Source organism: Doryrhamphus excisus, chromosome 17 (genome assembly GCF_030265055.1).
Source record: "Doryrhamphus excisus isolate RoL2022-K1 chromosome 17, RoL_Dexc_1.0, whole genome shotgun sequence".
Classification (NCBI taxonomy): domain Eukaryota; kingdom Metazoa; phylum Chordata; class Actinopteri; order Syngnathiformes; family Syngnathidae; genus Doryrhamphus; species Doryrhamphus excisus.
This window is the reverse complement of record NC_080482.1, coordinates 7194457-7222396: the sequence shown is the minus strand read 5'-3', so window position 1 is coordinate 7222396 and position 27940 is coordinate 7194457. Positions and strand designations below refer to the sequence as shown.

Genomic DNA, 27940 nt, shown 5'->3' with positions numbered 1-27940 from the left:
TTCCATTCACCTGTCCATTTTCTACATTGTTTATCCTGTGTGTGCAGGATCACTAGCGACCGGGGATAAGCTGGAGCCTATCCCAGCTCCTTTAGTGCGAGAGGCCGTATACAACCTGGACTGATCGCCTATCAATCACAAGACTCGTAAGTTAGATTTTTATTTCCTATCAACTGTTTTTATTCCGGGTTCAATTCCACCCTCGGCCATCTCTGTGTGGAGTTTGTATGTTCTCCCCGTGCATGCGTGGGTTTTCTCCGGGTACTCCGGTTTCCTCCCACATTCCAAAAACATGCTAGGTTAATTGGTGACTCCAAATTGTCCATAGGTATGAATGTGAGTGTGAATGGTTGTTTGTCTATATGTGCCCTGTGATTGGCTGGCGACCAGTCCAGGGTGTACCCCGCCTCTCGCCCGAAGACAGCTGGGATAGGCTCCAGCAACCCCTGCGACCCCCGTGAGGAAAAAGCGGCAGTGGACAATTTGGAGTCGCCAATTGACAATTAAGCCAATTAAGTTTTTTTGGAATGTGGGAGGAAACCGGAGTACCCGGAGAAAACCCACGCATGCACGGGGAGAACATGCAAACTCCACACACAGATGGCCAAGGAATTGGACTCGGGTCTCCTTACTGTGAGGCCTTCGCACTAACCCCCCATATACCGTGCAGCCCACAGCGCACATATAGACAATTTGGAGTTGCCAATTAACCTAACGTATGTTTTTGGAATGTGGGATAGAAATAGTTACTTTTCGTATTATTTTTATTTTTTTTTTGTCATTATGACTTTATCTCACATTTTCGACTTTTTGTCTCATAATTATGACTTTCCATTGTGAAAGGGGCCTCCATAAAAATCACACATTGTTGCAGTTTTTAAGGCCTAAAGCAGGGGTGGGCAAACTTTTTGACTCGCGGGCCGCATTGATATAACAAAATTTCCGGGGGGGGCAGACTATATATTTTACACGTAACAGTCCACCTGGTATTATTGTATCTGTAAAATTGTCATGCAATCTGCTATTATTATTTATTATTTTATTTTTATATTTAAATATTTTAAAAATAATAAAATATTATAATAATTAAAATAAAATTAAAATAATAATTATTATATTATTATGTAAAATATGCAAATACAACAATATTATTATATATAATTAATATAATAATTAGCATTAATATAATAAATATAATAATCATAATAGTTATAATAATAATATAATAATTATTATTTAAATTTTTATTATTATTATGTGCTTGTGTCTCTTTTTTCAGGAGCACTTTGTAAACAACAGACCATGTCAAACAACGAAATTGATACAACCATCAAAAGGTTGGCTCAGGCCATGATGCCAGGTTGTATGTTGAGTTTAAATTAAATACTTTTGAAAGATTGGGCGGGCCGTATTCAAACACTTGGCGGGCCGGATGTGGCCCCCGGGCCGTAGTTTGCCCACCCCTGGCCTAAAGCATAAACAGGTCACATGAAGAAAAAAAAAAAATATATATATATATATATGTATTTCATCTTTTCCGTAAATACCCACAAGCTAAACGGTCTCTTCTATTCTGTTTTAAGTGGGAGTGTTTAAAAAAACAGCATGGAGTCATAACGACCTGTATTACTCTCGTGTGTCATTGTGTGTGTATGTATGTGTGTGTGTGTGTGAGACACTAATGAACACAATGACGAGTGAAATCAGTGTGTTGTTGCACCTGGGGTGTCGTTCCATTAGTGCAAATGATCAGAATCCGTCATCAAATGATATGATTTTCTACAACATCATCATCATCATCATGATGCACATTAACACAGCATGAGCGCCTCTCTATGACATGAAAGTGGTGGAGACAATCCTGATGTCGCTTTGCCGATGGTGTACTAAAAAAGCACAGTAATTAGTAGAAATCTGACTATTTACCGTTTTTCCTATGTGAATAGAATATATAAATATGCCTTTACATGAATTTTGTTGGATTTTGTACCAAAAAATGCACTATAATTAGTCCAAAACAAGGGAGTAATACAGTATATGATTTTTAGTCAGTCCAATTTATTAAAATATGCACTAACTTTGTAGGATTTTATACAAAAACTTCTCTATAATTTGGAGAAATATAACTATTTACAAGGCACATTTATTAATTTTTACTGAAGGCCAGGGTTGTCAGGATTGGTAGTTAGCATATAAAGTAAGTTGCGACCCTTAGTGGGACAATGGGAAACACACACCCTAGATTTGTAGGCTCTTTGTACAAAAATACATTGTAATGACTAGAAAGACAAACTTTTATAAGGGAGAATCTTGTATTTTAATGAACTTTATTTTATAAAAACTAATATGCTTTGACACCAATTTTGTACACTTGTATATATTTATTTTAAACTTGTATTTGAAGTGTCCGTATTTGTCTTGACAAAATAATATTTTTTAAAATGCTAAAAATAAAATATAAATATTTAAAATAAAAACATTTTTTTTTTTACATATATATTGATTTTTTCAAATAAAATACAACACATTTAAAAAAAAAACATAAATATAATATATAAATACAAAATATTTGACTGGACCAGGGCATACCCCCCGCCTCTACCCCAAGGTCAGCTGTGATAGGCTCCAGCATACCTGTGCGACCCCTGTGAGGACAAGTGAAAAAAAAAGATTCTTCTTCTACTTGTTTTTAACTGTGTATTAGTTGAAATTAATTTTCAAATTAACCCATGGTAATTATTATTATTATTATTCAAAATAATTATTTCTTATGTTAGCACCTCTATTTCCTTACAGTCATTGTTAAATAATACAATTATGTAATGTAATCTTCTTGTATTGGACCTTCCGATAGCCCACCATCACACTTTACTGAGATTTATGGTTGATTTGCTGGGTAAATGTAATCAACAATACAATAACATATGTACTATGAGTCTTGACATAACATTAGGTAAAGGTGAGACAAACATCAACCTTAACCCACAGTCTGTCTCTGCTGTGGGTTTTTTTTCTCCTCTTCTGAGCGAGGAGAGATCCGTCTTTCTTGGAAGAAGGGAGGAAGAGAGGAGGTGTCAGCGGCAGGATAGGAATCTATGCTAAATCAAGGCCCACCACAACCCCGGTGTACGCTCATGCGAAGCCCACCACACCGCAGACCGCCCACACTCTCCGCTCTTGTCGGCTTTTATCTACACAAATCTGAGACCACCACAAAAGAGGCCCGCATCACTTCCTGTTAGGTGTCGGCACAACACTGGAGGAATGACGAAAAGTGACAATAAATCAAGCATTTTATTTAGGAAACACTAAACCAGGGGTCTCAAACACGCGGCCCGCGGGCCAGATGTGGACCGCAGGACACTAGTTTGAGGCCCCTGCCTTTCATGTTAGTGCGGCCCGCGCAAGTTTGATATGGATGCTGTATGGTATCATGTACCCAAAAAAAAAATATTACGTTTGATTAATGTTCATGTTAAAGGTTAAATAAGTGTTAATAGTTATCCTCCCTATCCGTGTGGAAGTGGTAAGTTTTTGGCTATTTAAGTTTAAAGGAAATAACTTGAAGGCTACCGTTTAGGTCGCTAGCGCTCTAGTTTGCGAGCATGTGTCTCAAGACCCTGCAGTTGCGCAATATGTTGTAAATAAAAAAAGAGTATAAATGTGACTATAGTCGTGTTTTGTCATGTCTACAGGGCTCTAATAATGCTTTGTTTAAATCTGAAAAAAATAATTTGTCTACCCACCAACTATGTATATGTGGTTTAAGTTTTTATTATTTGCCTTTTTATTATTATTATATTTATTTATTACTGATTGATTGATTTTCTTTATTCTTGATTTGTTTATTTATTTTTCATATTTTTCTTATTTTGTGAAGAAAAATAAAAAGTAAGATATTTGAGAACAGTGGAATTTTTTATCAGAGCTTTTATTGTAGAAAATTGGAACCAAAGCGAAGTTTTTTAAATTTTTTTGTTTTTAATAAATGCGTTTTTTTTTTGTTGTTGTTGTTTTTTTGGAAAACTTGATGCGTCCCAGTCTCACCCAGACCCTAGCTCCAGTGGCCCCCAAGTAAATTGAGTTTGAGACCCCTGCACTAAACAGTGCTTCTTAGGACTTAAGCCTGTATTGTTTTGACTTGGACTTGAACGTCTTTACCAGAGACTTGATATTATGACTTGCCCCCACCTCTGACTACCATTAATATTATCTAATAGGTACAATATATGTTACTTTTCCATTCAACAGTCCAGCATGAAGTTCCTCATCGAGCTTCTCTCTGTCATGGCTGCTCTCCTGTGGATCGCAGGTAGGACGTTATCAGCATAAAAGTGGAATTTATTTCCACATGGGCACAACGTTTTTTTCATTTGTGGCAGGGTGTGACGAGGTGGTCTATGCCGCAGAAGGAGCTACTGTCGATCTCAGTACCGAGGGGCTTCAAGTCAACACGGGCTACTGGTACTGGTCTCGGACTACCTCCCGGCAAGACCGGTTGGCCTGGCACAACCCTCTCAGCGACTGGATGTTTACAAACGGTGAGCTAGCATCTTCATTTTGAGCTATTGAAGTAATATTTAAGACAATGATGCTAAACTTGCTTACAGATAAGCGCTGGGCAGGCAGGTTGTCCGTTTCCAGAGATGCATTCAAGATCACAAATGTTCAACAGGAAGACTTCGGCACATTTGTCCTCTCCAAACTTGTCAAAATAAGTGATGTCAGACCAGTCAAGACCTTTAGACTCTCCAAAATCACAGGTAGTCTCATCTTATTTTCAAGCTCAAGCTTATAGTCGTTGTGGTTGTTGTATTGCATATTAATTTCAATAAGGGGACCTCAAACAACCAACATTTTTTATGGTTTATGCACAATAGCCATGTATGCAAATTTGAACACAAATAAACAAAGCAATGTATTTGTAAGTAATTAGTTTTTATTGTTATTTGCTCAAACTAATATCACTGCAAATTAATAGTAATTGCAATAAAAATATGGATTTAAGGTAATGGCATCAGAGGACTTCCGGCGAGGTGCAGCAGCCTGAGAAAAATAAGGCAAAAAATACTTTGTTGACATGACCTTAATTACTGTTCATGTTGCTCACCATTATATTTAGCATCATAACTGCACAGTAGAAGAGTGATTAGCACGCAGGCCTCACAGCTAGGAGACCCGAGTTCAATTCCACACTCATACCTTGGCGACTCCAAGGTATGAATGTGAGTGTGAATGGTTGTTTGTCTATATGTGCCCTGTGATTGGCTGGCGACCAGTCCAGGGTGTACCCCGCCTCTCGCCCGAAGACAGCTGGGATAGGCTCCAGCACCCCTGTGACCCTCCTGAGGAAAAAGCGGCAGAAAATGAATGAATGAATGAACTCTGTCTCTGGGCTGCACGGTGGACGAGTGGTTAGCACGCAGGCCTCACAGCTAGGAAACCCAAGTTCAATTCCACACTCCGCCACATTCTAACCTTGGCGACTCCGAGGTATGAATGTGAGTGTGAATGGTTGTTTGTCTATATGTGCCCTGTGATTGGCTGGCGACCAGTCCAGGGTGTACCCCGCCTCTCACCCTAAGACAGCTGGGATAGGCTCAAGCACCCCCGCGATCGTGAGGACAAGTGGTAGAAAATGAATGAATGAATGAATGAACGAACTCTGTCTCTGGGCTGCACGATGGTCGAGTGGTTAGCACGCAGGACTCACAGCTAGGAGACCCGAGTTCAATTCCACACTCAGCCACATTCATACCTTGGCGACTCCAAGGTATGAATGTGAGTGTGAATGGTTGAAGACAGCTGGGATAGGCTCCAGCACCCCCGCAACCCTCGTGAAAATAAGCGGTAGAAAATGAATGAATGAATGAATGAACTCTGTGTCTGGGCTGCACGATGGTCGAGTGGTTAGCACGCAGGACTCACAGCTAGGAGACCCGAGTTCAATTCCACACTCAGCCACATTCATACCTTGGTGACTCCGAGGTATGAATGTGAGTGTGAATGGTTGAAGACGCTGGGATAGGCTCCAGCACCCCCGCAACCCTCCTGAGAATAAGTGGTAGAAAATGAATGAATGAATGAACTCTCTTTGATAGCTGGCTAACAACCTTATAGATACTTCCAACACTTCTTGGTTTGTGTCATGGCTGTATATCTCTAGTGTGAGTGACGGGAAGAGAAGCTTTGACTCGTTTGGGGAGAAGTCTTTGAAGTTTAAGTGAAGTTTAAGTACAGTGCCACCATGTTGTGTATTTGTAAAAAAAAACGCTCTGGCAACACAATAGGGTTCCAATTGAATATCTGACATTTTTTTCTTGCTTCATCTTTACCCATGCTAATACGTAAATGTTATCTGTTGTGTTAGTGTCTGCCCACCCGTCCTCTTCCCTGGTAGCTGGAGAACCTGTGACGCTTTCCTGCCATGTGGACAGTGCCGACAATGACAACATGGCTGACATATATTGGTTGAGTCCGGCGGGAAACAGGATTCGTCAGCGTGAAGGAAAAGTCCAAGTGTACGTTACAGGCCAAGACAACGGCATATGGAGCTGCGTTGTCACAAGGGAACAAAAGGAGGCCAGGGCCACAGTTTCCATCACTGTTCTTGGTGAGACACCTAAAGTTCATCAAGTCAGTGATTTTATTTTTCATGTGTTTTGATTTGATTTGAACAGACCTCCTCCCGGCTCCTCTGCATCCTCATTATGTGGCGGAACAGTCGATTCTCAACATCGACTGTTCCTTTCCGTCTCACCTGTCTTGGAAACAATTCAAAGCCAGAGGCCTCCAGGAAGTCCACTGGTACTTCATCCCTAAACCGCCGTCACGTCTTGTTACCGAGAGTCAACAGAAGCTCTTCTCCATCTCCCTGGTGGATAAGAATTTGGCCTGGACGTTTGTTCAAAGCAGGGGCTTTACTCCTGTCCCAGGCCTCCTAAAGGGAAACGTGTCTTTGAACAGCAAGAGTGTGACAGCAGAAGACAGGGGAGACTACGTGTGCACCTTCAACTTTAGCAGTCAATTGCTTCTGAAAAGGACTGTGAGCGTTGAAGTGCTGCAGAGTAAGTCCACACAAACTTATGGTGGTTATTTGCTGTAGTTGAGGTAAACCTCGGATATATCGGACTCGGATATATCGGAAATTCGCTCACAACGGACAGATAAAAAAGAACCAATTTTTCTGTAATGCATTTCCAATAAAAATTCATTGCATATATCGGATTTTTTATAACGGATTTCGCCTATTTCGGACAAAATCTCCAGTCCCGTTCCAATGCATTTCCATTAAATTTCCCTCGCATATATCGGATGACCGCATCGTGGCGCTCCGATTCGCCGAATCGTGACAGGCCGCTATACGACGTCATTTGCAGCGTTTGCAGCGTTGCCTGCGCGTCCAGGTACATTGGAAACATAGTCAAGGAAGTGCCTTTTTATAACGGATAAAATCCGATTTACGCATATACCGGATATAAATCCGATATATGCGTAAAACGGACATTTTCCGGTATACGCATATAACGGATTTCGCTTATATCGGACAAAACCAGTGGGAACAATTGAATCCGATATATCCGAGGTTTACTGTAGAATCCTTAGTGGGAGAATAACAATACTGTATAGGGGTACATGGTCAGCATGTGGGCCACATAGTCACGAGACCTGGGTTCGATTCTCAGCTTCTCGGTGTGCGTATGTGGGTTTTTTTCTGGGTACTCTGGTTTCCTTATCGACTCCTGTTTTTTCCTTATGTGCCCTGTGGGCTGCACAGTGGGCGAGTGGTTAGTGTGAAGGCCTCACAACTAGGAGACCCGAGTTCAATTCCACCCTCGGCCATCTCTGTGTGGAGTTTGCATGTTCTCCGGGTACTCCAGGTTTCCTCCCACATTCCAAAAACATGCTAGGTTAATTGGCGACTCCAAATTGTCCATAGGTATGAATGTGAGTGTGAATGGTTGTTTGTCTATATGTGCCCTGTGATTGGCCTGCGACCCCAGTGAGGATAAGCGCCATAGAAAAATGGATGGTTCAATTTCTTTTTCTAACATTTCATTTGTTAAATTTCTCCTTTTTAAATAGTTTATTTTCCATGTTATTCCTTTTTAACCTGGTCCCTAAATAGTGACTTTACAACACTTGTCTGGCTCCATTTATTTTAATGGAATACCACCTTAGGTGGGTGGCAACACAATCAATTTTAATTGTATATCTTTTTGGTGTTATCATAGTTATCATTATAACACAGTCCGACCCTTTTTCAGGTCCCCATGGGAACACACAGTAACACAGCAGTACAAGTATTATTTATGTCTTAAATTGATTATTTTCTGTTATTATGTCCACTGGACATTGACTTATATGGGTGTAAGGGTGACTATTTCATATCTAGAGAGCTCTAATAAACATATTTAGGTTGTATATTTTGTATGCTCTAACTATGAAAATATTTAATTTCTCAATAAGGAATCCTCCTTTGTGGAAATTCCCTTATTGTGAGGTCTGGAATCAATTATGTGTACTAAATGAAGGACTACTGTACTCCTTTATTTTGATTTTATGTATCTTTTTGTATTCATTTATACTGACATTTTGTATCATATGAGAGGCAAAACTGCATCCTATTTCAATAGGTTGGACGGTGTCCCACAAGGATCACTATTAGACCCACTGATATTTGCACATCTATCTATCTATCTAGTCGTCTCCTCTGCGGGTCCAGCCCTTCTTCATGGCCAACCTGTCAATCTGACCTGCAGTTTGGGTCATACGTTGCCCTCGGATATCTCTGTGAAATGGTTCCCACCGGAGCGCTCCTCCATGTGTTCCCAGCTCAGCGCTGAGCATCACCCGACCCGAATCGTCATTCCGAAAGTGAACCAAGAAGACAACGGGATATGGAAGTGTGATCTGAGTCATGGCGGCACATCTCTGACGTCGGCTGAGATAACGCTGAGTATCAGTAAGTATGGAAAGAGTTTTGTGTCGATGCACTGTCTGACGACTGTGTCTGTTTACACAGCGACAAAGTGGAGCGTGTGGATGCTTGTGACCATATGTGGAGCTGCAGTCACCATCTTTGTCCTTCTCCTCCTTATTTGCATCACCTGGAGACACAGACAGGTACCATAACCTTCTCACTGTGACATCACACTATTTATAGCTTCCACAACTCACTCACGCTCTCTCTCACACACTCTAGCGGAACATGATACACAGACAGCATGGATTCTGCCGGTGTAAAACGTACGTACCATCCATTTCCTGTCATAATGACACTAACGTCACACTCACCATGACCTTGAATTGATTAATAGATTGATTAATAGATTTTATACTGATACAAAACATTCAAATCAACTTCTCTGTTGCAGCCCCAAGCCAAAAAGGATACTACAGAAGATAACACACCCTGCAGAATATCCCCTTTCAGCATATTAAAGGTGCCCGTCATGCAAAATTGACTTCTTAATGATGTTCCAGGCCACGCAGCTTGGAGACCCGAGTTCAATTCCACCCTCGGTGAGGAGTTTGCATGTTCTCCCCGTGCATGCGTGGGTTTTCTCCGGGTACTCCCACATTCCAAAAACATGCTAGGTTAATTATTCATTCATTCATTCATTCATTTTCTACCGCTTTTCCTCACAAGGGTAGCAAGGGTGCTGGAGCCTATCCTAGCTGTCTTCGGGCGAGAGGCGGGGTACACCCTAGACTGGTCGCCAGCCAATCACAGGCTAGGTTAATTAGCGACTCCTAATTGTCCATAGGTATGAATGTGAGTGTGAATGGTTGTTTGACTATATGTGCCCTGTGGCACATTGACTGGCAACCAGTCCAGGGGTGTACCCCGCCTCTCGCCTGAAGACAGCTGGGATAGGCTCCAGCACCCCCCGCGACCCTCGTGAGGAAAAGCGGCAGAAAATGAATGAATGAATGAATGATGTTCCAGGCCACGCAGCTAGGAGACCCGAGTTCAATTCCTCCCTCGGCCATCTCTGTGAGGAGTTTGCATTTTCTCCCCGTGCATGCGTGGGTTTTCTCCGGGTACTCCGGTTTCCTCCCACATTCCAAAAACATGCTAGGTTAATTGGCGACTCCAAATTGTCCATAGGTATGAATGTGAGTGTGAATGGTTGTTTGACTATATGTGCCCTGTGATTGGCTGGCAACCAGTCCAGGGTGTACCCCGCCTCCCGCCCGCAACCCTCGTGAGGATAAGCGGTAGAAAATGTTCCAACAGGAATATACGTTTGTCTAACGTGAGAAAATTGTATCTTCTCCCTCACTTGTTTATTCCACTTGCTTTTGAAAAAAGCTACACATCTTAAAATGAAACCTGGAGCTCTGGCACCTACATGTCAGTCAGCTTCAGATGATCTTTTTGGTTTTTCTCTAAAGAATAGGCTAACCGAGCATGATCATACCTTGGTGTCAACTTTGGGATTTGAAAATAACGGAACAGTGGTCATCCAACCCAGCTCCAGTTACCCGTCCTATAGGCCTTCTGTCTTTACCTTCATCCCCTCTATCCATCACTGCGCCTCTGCTGGTTGCAGTCCAGTTCTGTGCTCCATTTTGCCTTAATTCAATACAATCATCACACATTTTTTCCCGATATTATTTATATTTTTTTTATACCAGATTGAATAAGAAAACAATCTGCATTGTGAGTAGACTTTGCACAGTAAATATTTCTACATTTGGCTGCACTTTTTAATGCACTGCTTTTTACAGCCTTGACAACATCAATTTATGACAGGAATATCTTCATTTATGGGGAAGGAAAATACACAACTCAAGCATCCCGCTGACAGCTGATAATGCAGCGGAATGTAAAGTAGATCTCAGGTGTTCTATATGGCTCTCAGATAGATTAAAAGTCCACAGGAGTAGAAAATAAAACACTTTCTTAACCTATAAGTGCGTCTGCAGGCTCTTATGGTATTTTTTATATTGGTCCATCAGTTTGATATATAGTTTTTAAAGGTATGTTTTCAGTTCAAAATAACTAAATTCTATATTAAATACAACTAAATATTTAACCAATCTTAGAAACTGATGACATATCATTACATTTGAATGGTGTACTCCGTCTAGTACTGGTCCATTATCTTTTATTGTTATTTAAACTCTTTAGGGAAAATACAATCAATACAAAACATAACAAAACTTTTGCGTAATAAATAAAGCAGCTTAGAAAAGGTTTGGACTGTGTTCATAATAATCATTATCTAGCCAGTAGCGTTCTTCTTCTTCTTCTTCTGTGGATTAGATAAAGAAAAGAGATGGAAATGAATGCAAAGTTTGTGTTGCATGAACCAAATTCCCTTAAGATTTCTTTTCCCTTTTTTAAAATTGGCAAAGGTGGAATTATTTGCATTTTCTTCCGTCATGAAGCAGCTGCCACAATTATCACTTGTGAGACGCACACACACACATACACACACACACATACACATTCGCACATGCCACAGATGCTCACGCTGTTGCTTCAGCACAGCCATCACATCACAGCCGTCATTTTTTTTTCCATTTCTTGCCATTTTTTTATGTCACTACACAGAACATATGCTAATATCAACAAATACTTGCTGTTTTGTACCTGCTGACTCTCATCTGTCAAATGATGCAACAAAATGGTGATAAGAGCCCCAGTTAGTTATCTTATGTGTAAAAACAACATCCACGGTTTGGATCGATGGTGCCACCTTCCTCTTTCGAAAACAACATCTCTGATTATACTACAGATTCAGCCACCATCATGTTTATTTATGGTATTAGTATTACTGGCAGACCACTATATTATTGCTTTAGTTGTTGAATTTGAGATGGGGAATGGAGAGGTGCAAAAGCAATTATTGTCATTGATAGAAAAGCAGTGAGGCAAGAAGGCTCAACTTTATTAAATAAATGAAGTGTGGGCTTATAAAAAAAAAAAAGTATTGCAGTTCTTTTATATCCTACTCAAAATTTCATAGCTTCTTCCACCCTTCTACAGATTATATGGAGATTGTTTTTTTTTTTTTTTTTGCATTCCTGTAGTTTTGGCTGTGAAAATGACTGCCGTGAAAGAGGCCATTAAAACAAATGGGGGGCTTTAAACTTTTGTGCAGTACTGCATTTTATAAGATGGATTTAGGAGACAAGGGTTCAATTCCACCCTCGGCCATCTCTGTGTGTTTGCATGTTCTCCCTGTGCATGCGTGGGTTTTCTCCGGGTACTCCGGTTTCCTCCCACATTCCAAAAACATGCTAGGTTAATTGGCGACTCCAAATTGTCCATAGGTATGAATGTGAGTGTGAATGGTTGTTTGTCTATATGTGCCCTGTGATTGGCTGGCGACCAGTCCAGCGTGTACCCCGCCTCTCACCCGAAGACAGCTGGGATAGGCTCCAGCTTGCCCGCGACCCTAGTGAGGATAAGCGGTAGAAAATGAATGAATCACATCAAGCAGAATATAAAAATAACCGGGCTGCACGGTGGTCTAGTGGTTAGCACACAGACCTCACAGCTAGGAGACCAGGGTTCAATTCCACCCTCGGCCATCTCTGTGTGGAGTTTGCATGTTCTCCCCGTGTATGCGTGGGTTTTCTCCGGGTACTCCGGTTTCCTCCCACATTCCAAAAACATGCTAGGTTAATTGGCGACTCCAAATTGTCCATAGGTATGAATGTGAGTGTGAATGGTTGTTTGTCTATATGTGCCCTGTGATTGGCTGGCGACCAGTCCAGAGTGTAACGCCTCTTGCCCGAAGACAGCTGGGATAGGCTCCAGCACCCCCGCGACCCTTGTGAGGAAAAAGCGGTAGAAAATGAATGAGTTAATGAATTTTGTAGGCCTCTATATATTTCCATATGCATGCATGTCTGCTAGAGAGTTCATATGTTCATAGAACAACAGCATGAACGGAGTGAGCCCTTTTGTCAGTCATATAAAGGCAGGACATAGTGATTGCAACATAGTCCATCCATCCATTTCTTATGCTGCTTATCCTCACTAGTGTCATGGGTATGCTGGAGCCTATCCCAGAGACTTCGGACTGGTCGCCAGCCAATCGCAGGGCACATATAGACAAACAATCTAGATCAGCACAAACAAAAAAGCTTGCACTTGTGTGTGTCCGAGCTTGTAGTGATTACTGTAACATGAATCCGAACACACAAACTAGCGAACATAAATGTTTGCAGGGACCAAACAAAGCGAATGAAGCAAGAGGAGTCTTATGTGTGTGTGTGTGTGTGTGTTTGCGTAAAGAGGAATGTTGGTGATAGATCAAGCTGACACCCCCCCCATCCCCGCCCCCCAACCGGTGTTTGTTTTCAACCAGCAAGGGCTCTCACAAGCACTTTACCAAGCTGAATCGCCAGAGTCTATTGGCCCCTGCAGGAGAAATATTTCACAATTATAGACTTTTTTTCCCTCTCTTTTCTATTACACAACCTACTCAGGACTCCAAGAGTACTTTATCTCTTTTTTTCTTTATTTTTATTGCCAATTATAGGTGTCCGAAAGCACACCAGCACTGAAATAAAGACAATAATCAGCAAGGGAGTGAAATAGACTCAAACTGCGTGTATGAAACACACACTTGTAAGGGAGTATTCAGCCTGCAAGGAGGAGGAGGTTGATGCCCGTGCAGATGGGGAGGCCAAAAAGTTAATAAGCATCAAGGGGGAGGGAGCAGACTCTTCAAAACACTGAAGAGTCGCCACTTCAGTACCAGGGAGCTGATTAAACACGAGTTAGTCGCTGCATGGAAGCTGTCAATTGACTATGTTTAATCCTCCACTGGGTCTTGGGAGCAGAGCTTTAGCATAACATATTTACTACTTCCATCAAGGGGTGTCCCAAGTGCAGCCCCGGGGGCCATTTGTGGCCTGCAGCTCTTCTTTCACAGGCTTGTGGCATATTGGAAGTATAAAATGAAAGACCACTCACATATATTGAAAAACTTACCACTTCCACACGGATAGGGAGAGTAACTATTAACAGTTATTTAACCTTGAACATGAACATTAATCAAACGTAATAATTTTTTTTCTGGGTACATGATACCATACAGCATCCATATCAAACTTGCGCGGGCCGCACTGACAGTAAACTTTCATATCAAGGCGGGGGCCTCAAACTAGTGTCCTGCGGGCCACATTTGGCCCGCGGGCCGCGTGTTTGAGACCCCTGCTGTAAGATTCGTCGGCGCCATCTTTAACGTTCATAGCTCTTATTAGTTTAACACAATGGCATTTGTGGCGCCCCCTGTTGGTTGTACTCGATGCTTTATAATACACGGTAGGATACATGTAATGTAAACAGATATCCTTAAATGTAATTAGACATTAAACAAATGGTCAGTGACGTGTATAATAGCGCATGAAATACAGTAAGTGTGCATATTTTGACATATTTTCATCCTGTTGTGCAGCAGTCCAATGCACATTTCGCACATTGTATATAATAACTAATATATTATATTGTATTTATTCAGTGGATGTTTGTGTATGAAGGATGCATCTGCACACTTCCCCAGAAAAAAAGACGACCTTTATATCCGAGGAACCCTGTGGAGCTGGTGCTCTCTTCGCCACTATTGTTTAATTGGCTCGGCTATATCACGCTGTCTGCAGACACACTAAAGTACATGGAACCAAGGTCAATTTTTTTTTTTATTTAATATCCTTGTGGTGATTGAAGACCACAGGTTGAGTCTATTGCCCTACCATAACCTCTATATCATGTAATCATCTACAAAAACAATAATGATAATATATGTCCAATCTTGTCCTCTCTCCCAAAGCTAAATTATTAAAACAATTTTAAATCATACCTGCCATTAATCAAAGTAACATTTTATTAACCAAAAACTATATTTAGGTAGAGAAAATCTAATTTTAGACTCAATTTTTGGGGGTGTCTTTAACTCAGAGTATGTTTCTGTAACACCAGATTACCTCTAGATAGCGCTGTTTACACTAATTCAGGCCGGTGACGCACAGCTCGCCACAAAAACACACCTCCTCTTCCCCTGACTGTCCAATCAGAATACACGTTACTTTGTTGTCGTACGTGAGCTGAGCGGAAGTGAATGAACAGTTGACCGGGGAGGCTAATCCACTTGAAATCAACACAACAAGGTAAGATTGACATACAATAGCCTCATTTTCTAAAATAGTTTCCTTCCAACGTTGATGCTGGCATCGTATTTACATGTATGGCGTACTTATGTAGTAATTTTATCCGTGGAGAGGATAATAATGGACTGTGGCCTATCGTTTCATAGCATTGTGGATGCTAATATGCTAGTTAGCATGACACACTAAGCTTCAGTCATGTAAATAAGTAGTGATGAAGCCTAACGCTTTTGCGTTTGCTCCATTTACAAATAATAATATTAACAATATATTAAATAGAGTTGTGAGCGTGTTTCGTATAATAACAAGGCCTGGGTAGTGTTAAAACAATTTACATTAAAATGTATTTATAGGCGAATGTGATATCATTATTGTGTTCCACGCAGTTGAATTTTCTGAAACTATCAAGTGACGTAATGGTTTAGGTTCAACTTTAATTTTAAAGATTTAATTACACTTATTTATGGAATCTAGGAAACCTCATCCAATACAAACATCGCAGATGCTATTTGCTGGAGTTTTTTGTTTTTAATCTGAATAAAAATCTAGTAAGGATCAAATAATCTTCACTAATGGAACGCTACAAACGCCATTACATGAAATGTACTGCAGCTCTATATGTAGGAGGATCAATTACATGTACCAGAACCCTGCACATTCTTTATTGTTTTTATACACGGATAGATGGCCTGTGGTGGGATATCATACGCTGTGTGCTCTATGTATCAAAATCAGTATCATGATATCATTGTGACTTGCTGGATGGATTGTTGTGTGTCTGGTCCAGCTTTTCTGTTGCGTCTTTTCCAGTTTATTTTATCTAGGTGGAAAGAAGTTGGTACAACAATTATTCCTTTGTTGTGAGGCAATCTCTTGGAGTAATGTCCTCCTTGCCATACACACAAAGCTCCTTTTCTGTCGGTGTGGCTTGGGAAGCTCCACGTTTACACCACCAAGTCACGCCAGTGTAAAGGATTTCCACTCATCTGCTATGAAGTTCCACACACTCTCCTTGCGGGGTCAGCTTCTAAAACCTGTAGCTCATCTGCAATATATTCAGTCTTAAAAAGAAAAGGTTCTACATTCTCATATGTTCAAAAGTTATGGCGGCAGCAGTTCTCACAAAGTCGTTGCAAACACACAACATGCTTGACATGCTGCTTTTTGAGGGAAGTAGCACTAGATGCTAACTGTTTTTCTTTCTTTCGAATCCACAGAAGCGGGATTAACGTGTCTCGTGATTGTGGATGACAGGCAAAATTTGAAAAAGTGCAGTTTTCCTTCAATTTCAGTAAAACACTAGCATAAAAATAGCTGACAGCGTCTTCTTATTTCAGCAAGTGCTGCTCAGGAGAATTCTGGTGTTAGAAAGTTGCTGCTCCTTCAGTCCAGATCCAATATATTCTTTTCTTTTTATTATTTCATAGCCTATTATTTATATTTTCCACATCCAAAGCCCCCTGATAGATCAAATACTGCAATAGTAAAGCAAAAAAAAAAACAGCATGGCTGATGTTGTTGGTAGTTCTGGGAGAAGTGTAGAGTTTATAATTTAATATCTAGTGCATAAACCAGAGTATTGTTTATTATTTAATATGTAGCACATCTTTGTGTAGAATTTTTCTTAGTTGCTGATACTCTGCCTGTCAGACCCGTCCAAAAACTTGAGACTTGCTGATGTGAAATCTTCCAAGTCACTTGGGGATGTGCTCCTGTGACCTAACTGTCAGCTGCTGGATATCAGACTTGTATTTGCGCTGTGTTGTTAAATCTTTTTCTTTCCTGATTATTATGCCGCCATCTGCTGCTTACCACAATTGCACATTGTGTATGCACAGACAGAAGCTGGGACATATTTTGCTTTCAATGTCACTGACAAACTCTTGGTTGCTAAATGCTTTTGTTTTCACACCTGCTGTATCTTCTCAAGGGATACACTTCAGAGTAGTCAGTGCACAGCTTACACAGCAGCATAAATTTACTATCCACTAAAAATGACTCAACACATAGCTATTATTGTCCAAAATAGCCAACTCTTTTGCAGTGTGTGAAGTTGTATAACAAAAGGGCTCAGTCCGTTCATGCCGTTGTTCTATGAAATGAACACACCTAAGTGCTGACACCAATACATGGAGTGAACTCTCTTTGTCCCTGTTTGGAGGCGGGAGACGAGGAAAACTCATACGCAACGCATACACATGGCAATATGTTGAGGCCAGCAAAATTATCACGTTTATATTCATTTATTGTGTGATTAATTCATGTATTGGCGGTCGAGTGGTTTGCGCGCAGGCCTCACAGCTACGGGGACCAGGGTTCAATTCCACCCTCGGCCATATGTGGAGTTTGCATGTTCTCCCCGTGCATGCGTGAGTTTTCTCCGGGTACTCCGGTTTCCTCCCACATTCCAAAAAATTGGCGACTCCAAACTGTCCATAGGTATGAATGTGAGTGTGAATGGTTGTTTGTCTATATGTGCCCTGTGATTGGCTGGTGACCAGTCCAGGGTGTACCCCGCCTCTCGCCCCAAGACAGCTGGGATAGGCTCCAGCACCCCCGCGACCCTCGTGAGGAAGAAGTGGTAGAAAATGAATGAATGAATGAATAATTAATGTATTATCATCCCAGGCATAATCTTGTGACACTCTTAGTAATATGGACCTCACCTGTATGTACTTTACAGTCAGACGCCTAAGCCAATGACCTGAGAAACAAGATGAATAATAGGAATTCGTCAGAAGTGGGGGGTTTTCACTCTGCGGTATTAATTTTAAGACATTGCCCCGGAGTTGTGAAAGTGATCTGATGCAAGCTGAATAATTGTATCCTGTATCTGTAGACTAGCGTCCCATGTGGGCCACAATGTGTTCTCTGGGAGGAAGCTCCGGAAATAGCACATCCAAGTCAATAACTTTGCACTGGCATCTTTTGTACTTTTAATTTGACAAGTTCACTCAAACCTACATCAGATTTTTGTGTTGTTATTTCTTATAACGCTTTGTTACAGGATATGATCGATACGAGGTGCTTACTGTTTGTCTGAAGTTGCATTTTCACAACATATGTTTATGTATATGCAATAAATGTCACATGAGAAAAATTAGGCCCCATGGTACAATTCACAAAGCATTGTGTAATACTTGCTTTCTAGTCAGTATAGTTACTCCAGACCCCCATTCACTGTGCAATATCTGATCAACCTCCATGTGCAATATTAAGGGCTTTAAATGCAATATACTAAGTTCTATGTGAAGTATTTCCATAATGCCTCATATTAACTCACTAACATGATCTCAGTGTATAGACTGGTCATATATCTCATCTCGTTTCATATTATCTACATACTGTATTGTATATAACTCTGGGAAAAATGATTTTGTTAATACTTGGGTTGTTTATATTGTTTATTTTTTCTATATTGTTTATTTTGACTCTGTACTCTTGCTGCTGTGCAATACAAATTTCCCCACTGAGCGACGAATAAAGGCATATCTTAATCTTAATCTTGTTATGCATGCTAGCATACATGTGTAGATGAGTTAGCTTACACAGACAATATGTGACTGAATTTGAACCTCCAAAGTCAAATGCTCCTAATTATGTAAACTTCAGAATTGGACCAAAAAGTTCTGGAGAAGTTGTATAAAAGGAGTGTGAGCTGCTGTCACCTTTTTATAATCAAAGTTCAGGCACAGTCTTTTGTTGTTTTTACATTGGTTAACTTGTTTTTACACTTGGTTTTTTTTTTGTAACACTAATAAGGAGACAAAGATCTTCACGCCTTAGTCACTGACAAATGAGTGTTGTCTTTGTAAATATTAACAGTGGTTAACTAATTTTTTACACACTGCATTAATAAAGCTTCGAACACTTTGACCCTGGAACAGATGTTCAGATTATTTTCCAATGGGAAAAGTTGTTGAGAAATCCCGGAAAATCAGAGGTTGTTGTGTTCATTCATCATTAGAAGTTCCAATGTGTGTGGCTTTGACACATTTAAATGAGGCGGTGGGCTTGTGTTCAATTGGATGTCCTTTCATTGCACCACGAGAGACTGGATCTCATTTTGAAGGGCATGAAAATAGTGGAGGGAGTCCCTTTTTAAAATATGCTCATATGCAACGCTGTCCCGGAATGGTGTTTTCTGCCATCACACAGCATGGCAGAGATTATAACAGTGATATTTCCTGAACGTGCCACATCTGTTTTATGAGTAGCTGTGTTGCAGGTGACTAACTGTCAGACTCTGTGTCGTGTACGTTATGTCAGATGGAGGTGGAGCAGCTCCTGTCTCTGTCTGGTTCTGCACTGGCCCAGGCTGTCAGCTCTCTACTTGAGACCCCTGGCCTCTACGTTTTCTCCGACATCCTGGAGTTGCCCAACGTCAGAGAGGTAAAAAAACCCTTTTGCACAACACACCTGCACATTTCCATTCAATACACTTAATCTGCAGCTGCCATCCCATTGAAAACGAATGCCTCTCTAAAGACAACATTTTTTCAATGCAGCACATTGGATCTCATTTGCTTGCGTAGGTGTACCAAATGAAGTGTTTATGATGTATGCGAATTGGCTTTGTCAGTAATATTTGGGAAGCTAAATGCAGTTGGGCCTGTTGAGACACTTTGCTCTAATATGCATATTCATCTTGTGCACTGGAGCGGCTAATTTGCCAATACACTTGTTTACTTTCAGAGGAATTTATTTTAAAACCCATCTCGGTTAATCCCTGGTAATTTCTACTCTGTCTTCTAAATGCATAAAATTGTGTCGGTGGTTGAGAAACAAACTGAGGCCAGAATAGTACAGATGCATAGCGTCCTTTTCTGTGATTGGTTGATCCATGTGTGATTAGTCACTGAAGCGCCGCACCTCATCCTCACATGCTCAGTCAGATATGAGTCACTTAAAATGTGTGAAGGACAATTTAGTCCCAGTTTGTTTGTTTTTTTTTGCTGCACAACAATAAAGGAGCGGTGTTTAATAATGACCAAAAAGGGGAAATTGATTATTTGGAGACTAATTATCACACAGTGAAGCTGCAGACTGCCTCCCTCTGATTCACATCACAATCTTTTAAGATTTGCTCCCTGTGCATCAATTCTCATCACCTATGTCATTTACACAGCTGGAGAACGGCCCTCACGCACCCGTGTACCAGCTCCTCAACCTTTTTGCCTATGGAACCTACTGCGACTACAAAGGTAAGAGGTGGCATAAATAAGTCATTCCTCTCTCGCAAACAACTCTTTTATTATTACAAGCTGTATTTTGTTGCTTCAAGGCAGGAGCTTTGACTCGGAGGTATTAAATAAACATGGTCTCCAAAGGCGCCGTGGGCAGGTGCTTCACAAGCAAATTGCCGCAGTTCTTCTGGCTGGCTCATTACTGTTTGTGTCACAACAACGATACGGAAAGACACAAATATTCATTACTGTTTTGGTATCTGCTTAATATTCTTGGACACCCCGGCTACAAGTGCCTCAATATATATACGTATATATATATATATATATAACACATTCATTACATACACCAGTGCAACACTATTACAAAGTACAACCACATTAATACACATAATGTTAAATGAGGCTGCACGGCAGTTGAGTGGTTAGCGCGGAGACCTCACAGCTAGGACACCCGAGTTCAATCCCACCCTCGGCCATCTCTGTGTGGAGTTTGCATGTTCTCCCCGTGCATGCGTGAGTTTTTTCCGGGTACTCCGGTTTCCTCCCACATTCCAAAAACATGCTAGGTTAATTGGCGACTCCAAATTGTCCATAGGTATGAATGTGAGTGTGAATGGTTGTTTGTCTATATGTGCCCTGTGATTGGCTGGCGACCAGTCCAAGGGTGTACCTCGCCTCTCGCTCGAAGACAGCTGGGATAGGCTCCAGCACCCCCGCAACCCTTGTGAGAAGAAGTGGTAGAAAATGAATGAATGTTAAATGAATACATATCTGACACTGTCTAAAGTTTAAATACATATTTTTGGATACAGCTCATGTATTAGATCATAACTAATTTTTACTCTTTTATTCCATACTGTTTTAGAGAGAGCGGCCTCTCTCCCAGAGTTGACTCCCGCTCAGAGAAACAAACTTCGCCATCTGTCCATCATCAGCTTAGCTTCCAACCTCAAGGTATCACTTCCTATTCCACTTTCTTTCTCACCCTGCAGGGAAGTGTCATGTTGTATTTGGCTCTATTGTCTCACTATTGTCAGGCACACGGTCTGGAGTACGCCTGTGAATCTTCTCGTTAATCCAGGTCATTATATTATAAGGGCATTGACTTGATCATGACTGGACCTGACAACCTGAACAGTTCATTGGAGATCGATTCAATGCCCTGAGAATATACACACTAATCACTTGCTTGTTTGGTTAATTGGTTCCAAACCCAACTGTGTTAAGTGGATTCAGCAAAGTAGCATTACTTATTTAAAACTGAATGTTTTGATCGAAACTATTTAAATATGTTTTTTAACATTAGTAGAGCCCCCTAAGACATGAAATAACACCCTTATAGTCACCATTAATATTAGTAGACATAATAACACATAAGACCTTAGCATTGGGTTCAGAGTTCCTTGTTTTTTTCTGGACAGCGTATATCCTGCGGGGCTTATTGTCTCATGAATGTAATTTATTGGTGTCTGAAAGACACCGTGTCTGGGTGGCTGTAAATTAGTCAGCCTTTTTTATTTGGAAATAGACACAGGGCAGTGATGCTCCTTGTACAGACTAACCCAGCATGCAGAACATCACCGATGTAGCCGACACTCTAAACTCAGAACTCCATAATACACATTACACTTAGTCACCAGTGTAGAATACTACATATCACATGTTTTAAATGTGTTTTCTGGATATGTATTTTTGTTCATTTTTGTTCACAAACTACGGCCCGGGGGCCATATCCGGCCCGCCAAGTGTTTGAATACGGCCCGCCCAATCTTTCAAAAGTATTTAATTTAAACTCAACATACAACCTGGCATCATGGCCTGAGCCAACCTTTTGATGGTTGTATCAATTTCGTTGTTTGACATGGTCTGTTGTTTACAAAGTGCTCCTGAAAAAAGAGACACAAGCACATAATAATAATAAAAATTAAAATAAGAATTATTATATTATTATTATAACTATTATGATTATTATATTTATTATCTTAATGCTAATTATTATATTAATTATATATAATAATATTGTTATATTTGCATATTTTACATAATAATATAATAATTATTATTTTAATTATATTTTAATTATTATAATATTTTATTTTTAAAATATTTAAATATAAATATAAAATAATAAATAATAATAGCAGATTGCATGACAATTTTACAGATACAATAATACCAGGTGGACTGTTACGTGTAAAATATATAGTCTACCCCCCCCCCCCCCCCCCCCCCCCCGGAAATTTTGTTATATCAATGTCAAAAAGTCAAAAAGTTTGCCCACCGCTGATTTAGCCTATAAAACAGTCATTATTTATTTATTTTGAAAAGCCGTGATAGAATGCAGGTGAACCGCAAAGTGACGGGGGCCTACTGTAAAATGGTATTTCCAGTCTATTTGCACCTGTCTATATTTATTTCTCTGCTCATATTCAGTGATTATTCATGTTGTCACCACCTGTGTCCTTTTTCACTTCCTGCTGAGTTTGTTCCTTTTTTCTCTTGCCTCGTGTATTGCTGCTTTTTAATGTCACAAGCCTGACGTCTCTAATTGCCCCAGCAGATTGTTAAATGCCTCTCCTCTGCCAGCGACATTTAAGCAAATGAGCAATCCATGGCATGTAATATTATAGCGTCATTTTCCACCAAAGTGGTCAACAACTCTCCTCGATTTCAGAGCCGAGAATGTGATTGAGTGGTGTGTTTGGTGTCCCCCCCCCCAGTGCCTGCCGTACTCGCTGCTGCTGCAGCAGCTCGAGCTGAAGAACGTACGCGAGCTGGAGGACCTGCTGATTGAGGCAGTTTACTGCGACATCATCCAGGGCAAATTGGACCAGCGAAACCAACAGGTGGAGGTGGACTGCAGCGTGGGCCGCGACCTTGGCCCCAACGAGCTCCCCAACATCATTAACACGCTGCAAGAGTGGTCAGTCATCGCCACGTCCTGTCGTCGTGAACACTTGCCGTTTTACAACTCACTTAGCTGTTAGCATCATCGCCGTCTACCCTCTCGTCCACTCAGGTGCACAGGCTGCGAGGCGGTGCTGTGTGGCATCGAAGAACAAGTCTCCCGGGCGAACCAGTACAGGGAGAGCCAGCTGAAAGTCAAAGTCCAAGTGGAAACAGAGGTCAGTGCTGAAGGCTCGAGTCCTTTCCTTTTTCCACTCAATGTGAGTTCTTGAGCAGCCGTCGCTTTACCCGTGGGATACTTGTGATATTTAAGAAGGAAAAAAAATGCCAACTGGGTACTTTTTTTTTTCTTCATTGCTCTCAGCTGTCGTAAATCCAGTTATGTTTGCTAGTTGACAGTCCCTCTCTTATGAAAGTCATCTCTCAAAAGCCCCTCAATTACATTTATTACCAAATTAAACAAAATAAACAGCAACAGCAAAATTAACAGCTAAACGTAGAGTTTCTACATCTGTAGCTGAAAGTCCACACACGGCAAGCTCATCGACGGTGGTGTCATGTCCGCACGGAAGGAGATTTTTCTGTCGTGAAAACCCTGAACTTCAATAGTGACCTTTTAAAGCAAAGAGAGATGATAGATTTTTCTTCCGTTTGGTGCTCATAAACGGGCTCTATGGACAAACAATAATCTTAGAACATCATTAAAAAGTGACCTTCTACTTTGCCATCATCATAATTAGTCACAATTAAAGAGCAGATTGTTTTTAAAAGGGTAAACTCATGACCAAACCACTACCACTCCCCCCCCCCCCTCGACCAGGTGTCAAACCTACAGAAAACACTGAAGGCCAGTGCTGCCTCACCGTCATCAGGACCTGCCCCTGCTGGAGCCGCGTCCAATCAGGATGCGGACCAGCCGGCTGAACCACGAGATCCCGCCTCCTCTCAGGAACCGCGACAACCAGGCAAAAAAAGTTCAAAGGTGAAAGGGTGAGTACTGCTACTTAAACAAAACAAAACAAAAAAATAAATCAAATTTTGTCCTTAAATATGTTTTAAAAGTCACATAATTGTTCTAAAAAGCGCGGCTGAATTTTTAAAAATAGATTCCCGTGGTGTAATTTGTGTTTTTTTGTGTAAGTGTGCTTTATAAATATGCATTTGCCGAGTAATAACGACAACACCACTAAGTGTCTCCTTCAACATTAAATGAAAGCCATTAGTCCAATGTTCTCAGAGAGTGCCAAGTTAATTCAGCGGGGAGCCTCCGTGGGCGCACTTTTTTTTTTTCAATAAACACTAAAAAGCCAGCTGCTGCAGTAAGTGACTATCAGGGTTGTTCTGGTCCACCTCCATTACCAGCTTCCGACTGCACATCTGTCCATGGATTGTAAAAATACCACCCGGATCCACCCTGCATGTCCCAAACAGTCCACATACTTCCCGCTCCTGCAGGACAAAGTCGTGATTTCATGACCACATTGTGACCGAACCCACCTCTTGTCCGCACTTGGAAGAAGATCCACTTGATGTGTAATAATAATAGCTTAACCTCAATCCTGGAATTAAAATGAGTTTTTGATGGCCATTCTGAAACAGCTGCTGAAAGGATGTGAACACCAAATCAGCACCCATCCAGCCCCTCCTCCGTGTAGTATTTGTTTTTAGAAATAACGATGACATCATTCTCTATACTCGCCAGGCTGCGAGGCAGCGGGAAGATCTGGTCCAAGTCCAACTGAAGACGTGAGAATCAACAGCACTGATCCGACACTCTCACTGGATTTGTTGTGGGACAAGAGCATTGAAACGGGGGTTGGGGGGGACACCCTCGCCGCGGGCACCTCTTATTATTTTTTTTTATAAGTCATCTAATCTCACCTTGATGAATTTGCAAACGCGGCCATTGCGACGTCACTTCCTGCTGTTCTTAAGCAGTTGAACAAGAAGGGGACGGCCGGATGCCTTCGCCCATAATAAGCACGAGCCTGTCTGACGCATTTTGATGTGTGTGCTTGTATTTTATTGCTTTCAACATGTTCCTTTTTGGCTTTGACTTCTTTGTCATTTTCCTTCCGCTGACTTGTGGAAAATGTTGGGAAATAAAAAGAAAATCTTGCACTTAATGCTGACGAGCCCTCATTAATGTCACTGTCTCATCTTTTAATACATGCACTTTTGAGTGCATCTCTGGAGGGCGCGCTGCTAAATGTTAACTCACAGAAAGGGGGCTACCATTAGGAGGTCAAGCCGTTAATTAGGGCGTGTCCCTGAAGACGCTCATGCATTACGGAGCCCAGGCTTCCCCTGTGTGTAAGCAGTGTTGCTACATGCAAAGAGCATTCATATTTCTCCTGTTTGGCCCTGAGCTTTTCTACAAGAGGAACCTCCAATGCTGAACACTCTAAAAGTCGGAACAGGATGGAAGTCACCCCTGAGACTTCAGCTCGGTGAGCAAATGAAGCAGGGCTTCCCAAAGTTTTTTTTTTTTAGTTGAAAGCCTAAATTAGAGTTCATTCTGAGGACGTCTGTTCTATAAAATTAGCATACATTGTATGTAAACCCCACACTCTGCCATCTCTGTGTGTTTTTTTTGCGTGGGTTTTCTACGGGTCCTCCGGTTTCCTCCCACATTCCAAAAACATGCTAGGTTAATTAGCGACTCCAAATTGTCCATAGGTATGAATGTGAGTGTGAATGGTTGTTTGTCTATATGTGCCCTGTGATTGGCTGGCGACCAGTCCAGGGTGTACTCTGGGATAGGGATAGGCTCCAGCACCCCCGCGACCCTTGTGATGATGAAGTGTGAGTCCAACTGTGTTCTTAATGTATTTTAATGACAAATGTCCTTGTTAGCAACATATTAGCATGCAGGTACATGAAAACAGGAACCGGAAGTCAACTTTTTTGTTTAAGTTTGTTGTTTTTTGTTTAACATTTTATAATATCTATGGTCTAGTGGTTAGCTCGCAGACTTCACAGCTAGGAGACCAGCGTTCAATTCCACCCTCGGTCATCTCTGTGTGGAGTTTGCATGTTCTCCTTGTGCATGTGTGGGTTTTGTCCGTGTACTCCGGTTTCCTCCCACATTCCAAAAACATGCTAGGTTAATTAGCGACTCCAAATTGTCCATAGGTATGAATGTGAGTGTGAATGGTTGTTTGTTTATATGTGCCCTGTGATTGGCTGGCGACCAGTCCAGGGTGTACCTCGCCTCTCGCCCGAAGACAGCTGGGATAGGCTCCAGTACCCCCTGAGACCCTCGTGAGGATAAGCGGCAGAACATAAATGAATGAATAATAACAATGGGCTGCACGGGGAGTGATTACCGCACAGGCCTCACAGCTGGGAGACCCGTGTTCAATTCCACCCTCGGCCATCTCTGTGTGGAGTTTGCATGTTCTCCTTGTGCATGTGTGGGTTTTGTCCGTGTACTCCGGTTTCCTCCCACATTCCAAAGACATGCTAGGTTAATTAGCGACTCCAATTTGTCCATAGGTATGAATGTGAGTGTGAATGGTTGTTTGTCTATATGTGCCCTGTGATTGGCTGGCGACCAGTCCAGGATGTGTACCCTGCCTCTTGCCTGAAGACAACTGGGATAGGCTCCAGCACCTCCTGTGACCTTTGTGTGGATAAGCGGTAGAAAATGAATTAATGTATGTAAACCAGTGGGAAAGAACAATAGACATACATTATCCTGTACATCCATACGGCCCTTGACAACAAAAATGGTAAAAATCAAACCAAAAGCTGAAATTTTGAAACTGCTTATTATTAAGAGAGAGAAAAAAAATCCAAACCTACATGGCCCTGTGTGAATAACGTACGAAAATCTCTCAAAAACTGTCCACTGGTTAGCTACCCTGTATAAAGGCTATGTGACAGTTAATAAGTGTTTATGGTGGTCACGGTTTGACTGTGGAACAGATGATTTCAATGATAATTGGTCCCTATTGAGACCACTTTTTGTTAATAAGAACAAATATGAAGTTGACCAGCGTCCTGTAAGACATTATGATTGACGCGGTAGTTCCACTATATTGTTTTAAGGTCATAAACTGCAAATCTTTCCTTTCCTTGCGCTCACTCCCTGTCTCCCTCATGGCAGCAATTAGCTGTTTCGCTAGGAGTGGAGAGAAGAACAATAATAATCCCGTTCAATGTTAAATCTTCCGTCTTGTCCTCCACGTCTATAAATAGTGGCGTTAATTTCACTCACAGTTTTTTTTTTTTTTCATTCTTCCACCGTGAATTCTAACAGCTGTACACCAGTGAATGTGTTTTTAGGTGTGACCATGTCAGTGATGGCATGAGTTCACATCTTAACAAAGACAAAAACACAACCAATTAATTACCACCATCAGTAAGATCTCCCCATTTGATTGACAGTGGCTCTGCAGTGACTCGGTACACTTGTGTGGTATTTCTTTTCCAGCGCACTCCCTGTTTTTTTTATTGGTGCTTGTGTGAGGAACTGTGCACAGGGGAAATTCTTACCTACGCTAATCTGCCTCGAAGCCAGAGCAATCCATATGAGGTGAGGAGATAAGGAGACGCATCACGAGCTGACGCTTCGTTCCTTCAATCCCTCAGCTTGCTCTAGTCTTTTGGTTTGGAGGGGGAAAAAAAAAAACATGATTGACACATGCTGGAGGATTGTTAAAAAAAAAAAAGTGCCATGCTTGGAAATCAATACAAGCCTCCGCAGT

General features: G+C 41.3%; 2 protein-coding genes across 2 annotated transcripts; both read left to right on the top strand.

Moving 5' to 3' along the window:
• The first annotated feature begins 14 nt into the window (after window positions 1-14).
• Window positions 15-9591, top strand: cd4-1 (CD4-1 molecule). Its single transcript, XM_058053061.1, has 10 exons — window positions 15-146; window positions 4252-4312; window positions 4383-4541; window positions 4611-4763; window positions 6371-6613; window positions 6681-7067; window positions 8705-8965; window positions 9026-9126; window positions 9206-9249; window positions 9378-9591. Exons 2-10 carry the CDS (start codon window positions 4258-4260, stop codon window positions 9442-9444), a joined length of 1470 nt encoding a protein of 489 aa, XP_057909044.1. The 5' UTR covers window positions 15-146; window positions 4252-4257; the 3' UTR covers window positions 9445-9591.
• Window positions 9592-15032: 5441 nt separating this feature from the next.
• On the top strand, window positions 15033-25354 carry cops7a (COP9 constitutive photomorphogenic homolog subunit 7A). Its single transcript, XM_058053939.1, has 8 exons — window positions 15033-15135; window positions 19402-19524; window positions 20261-20336; window positions 21187-21275; window positions 23042-23244; window positions 23341-23446; window positions 24049-24218; window positions 24931-25354. The coding sequence occupies exons 2-8, from the start codon at window positions 19402-19404 to the stop codon at window positions 24968-24970; spliced, it is 807 nt and encodes a 268-aa protein (XP_057909922.1). The 5' UTR covers window positions 15033-15135; the 3' UTR covers window positions 24971-25354.
• Window positions 25355-27940: the final 2586 nt, after the last annotated feature.

What these genes read in the sequence shown, in the direction of transcription:
- cd4-1 (XM_058053061.1), top strand. Translation starts at nt 4,258, where the DNA reads ATGAAGTTCCTCATCGAGCTTCTCTCTGTCATGGCTGCTCTCCTGTGG. An exon ending in AGTTTCCATCACTGTTCTTG is followed by an intron (nt 6,614 to 6,680) that starts GTGAGACACCTA and finishes TGATTTGAACAG; the next exon opens with ACCTCCTCCCGGCTCCTCTG. An exon ending in TCACCTGGAGACACAGACAG is followed by an intron (nt 9,127 to 9,205) that starts GTACCATAACCT and finishes CACACACTCTAG; the next exon opens with CGGAACATGATACACAGACA.
- cops7a (XM_058053939.1), top strand. Translation starts at nt 19,402, where the DNA reads ATGGAGGTGGAGCAGCTCCTGTCTCTGTCTGGTTCTGCACTGGCCCAG. An exon ending in GCTTAGCTTCCAACCTCAAG is followed by an intron (nt 21,276 to 23,041) that starts GTATCACTTCCT and finishes CCCCCCCCCCAG; the next exon opens with TGCCTGCCGTACTCGCTGCT. An exon ending in ATTAACACGCTGCAAGAGTG is followed by an intron (nt 23,245 to 23,340) that starts GTCAGTCATCGC and finishes TCGTCCACTCAG; the next exon opens with GTGCACAGGCTGCGAGGCGG.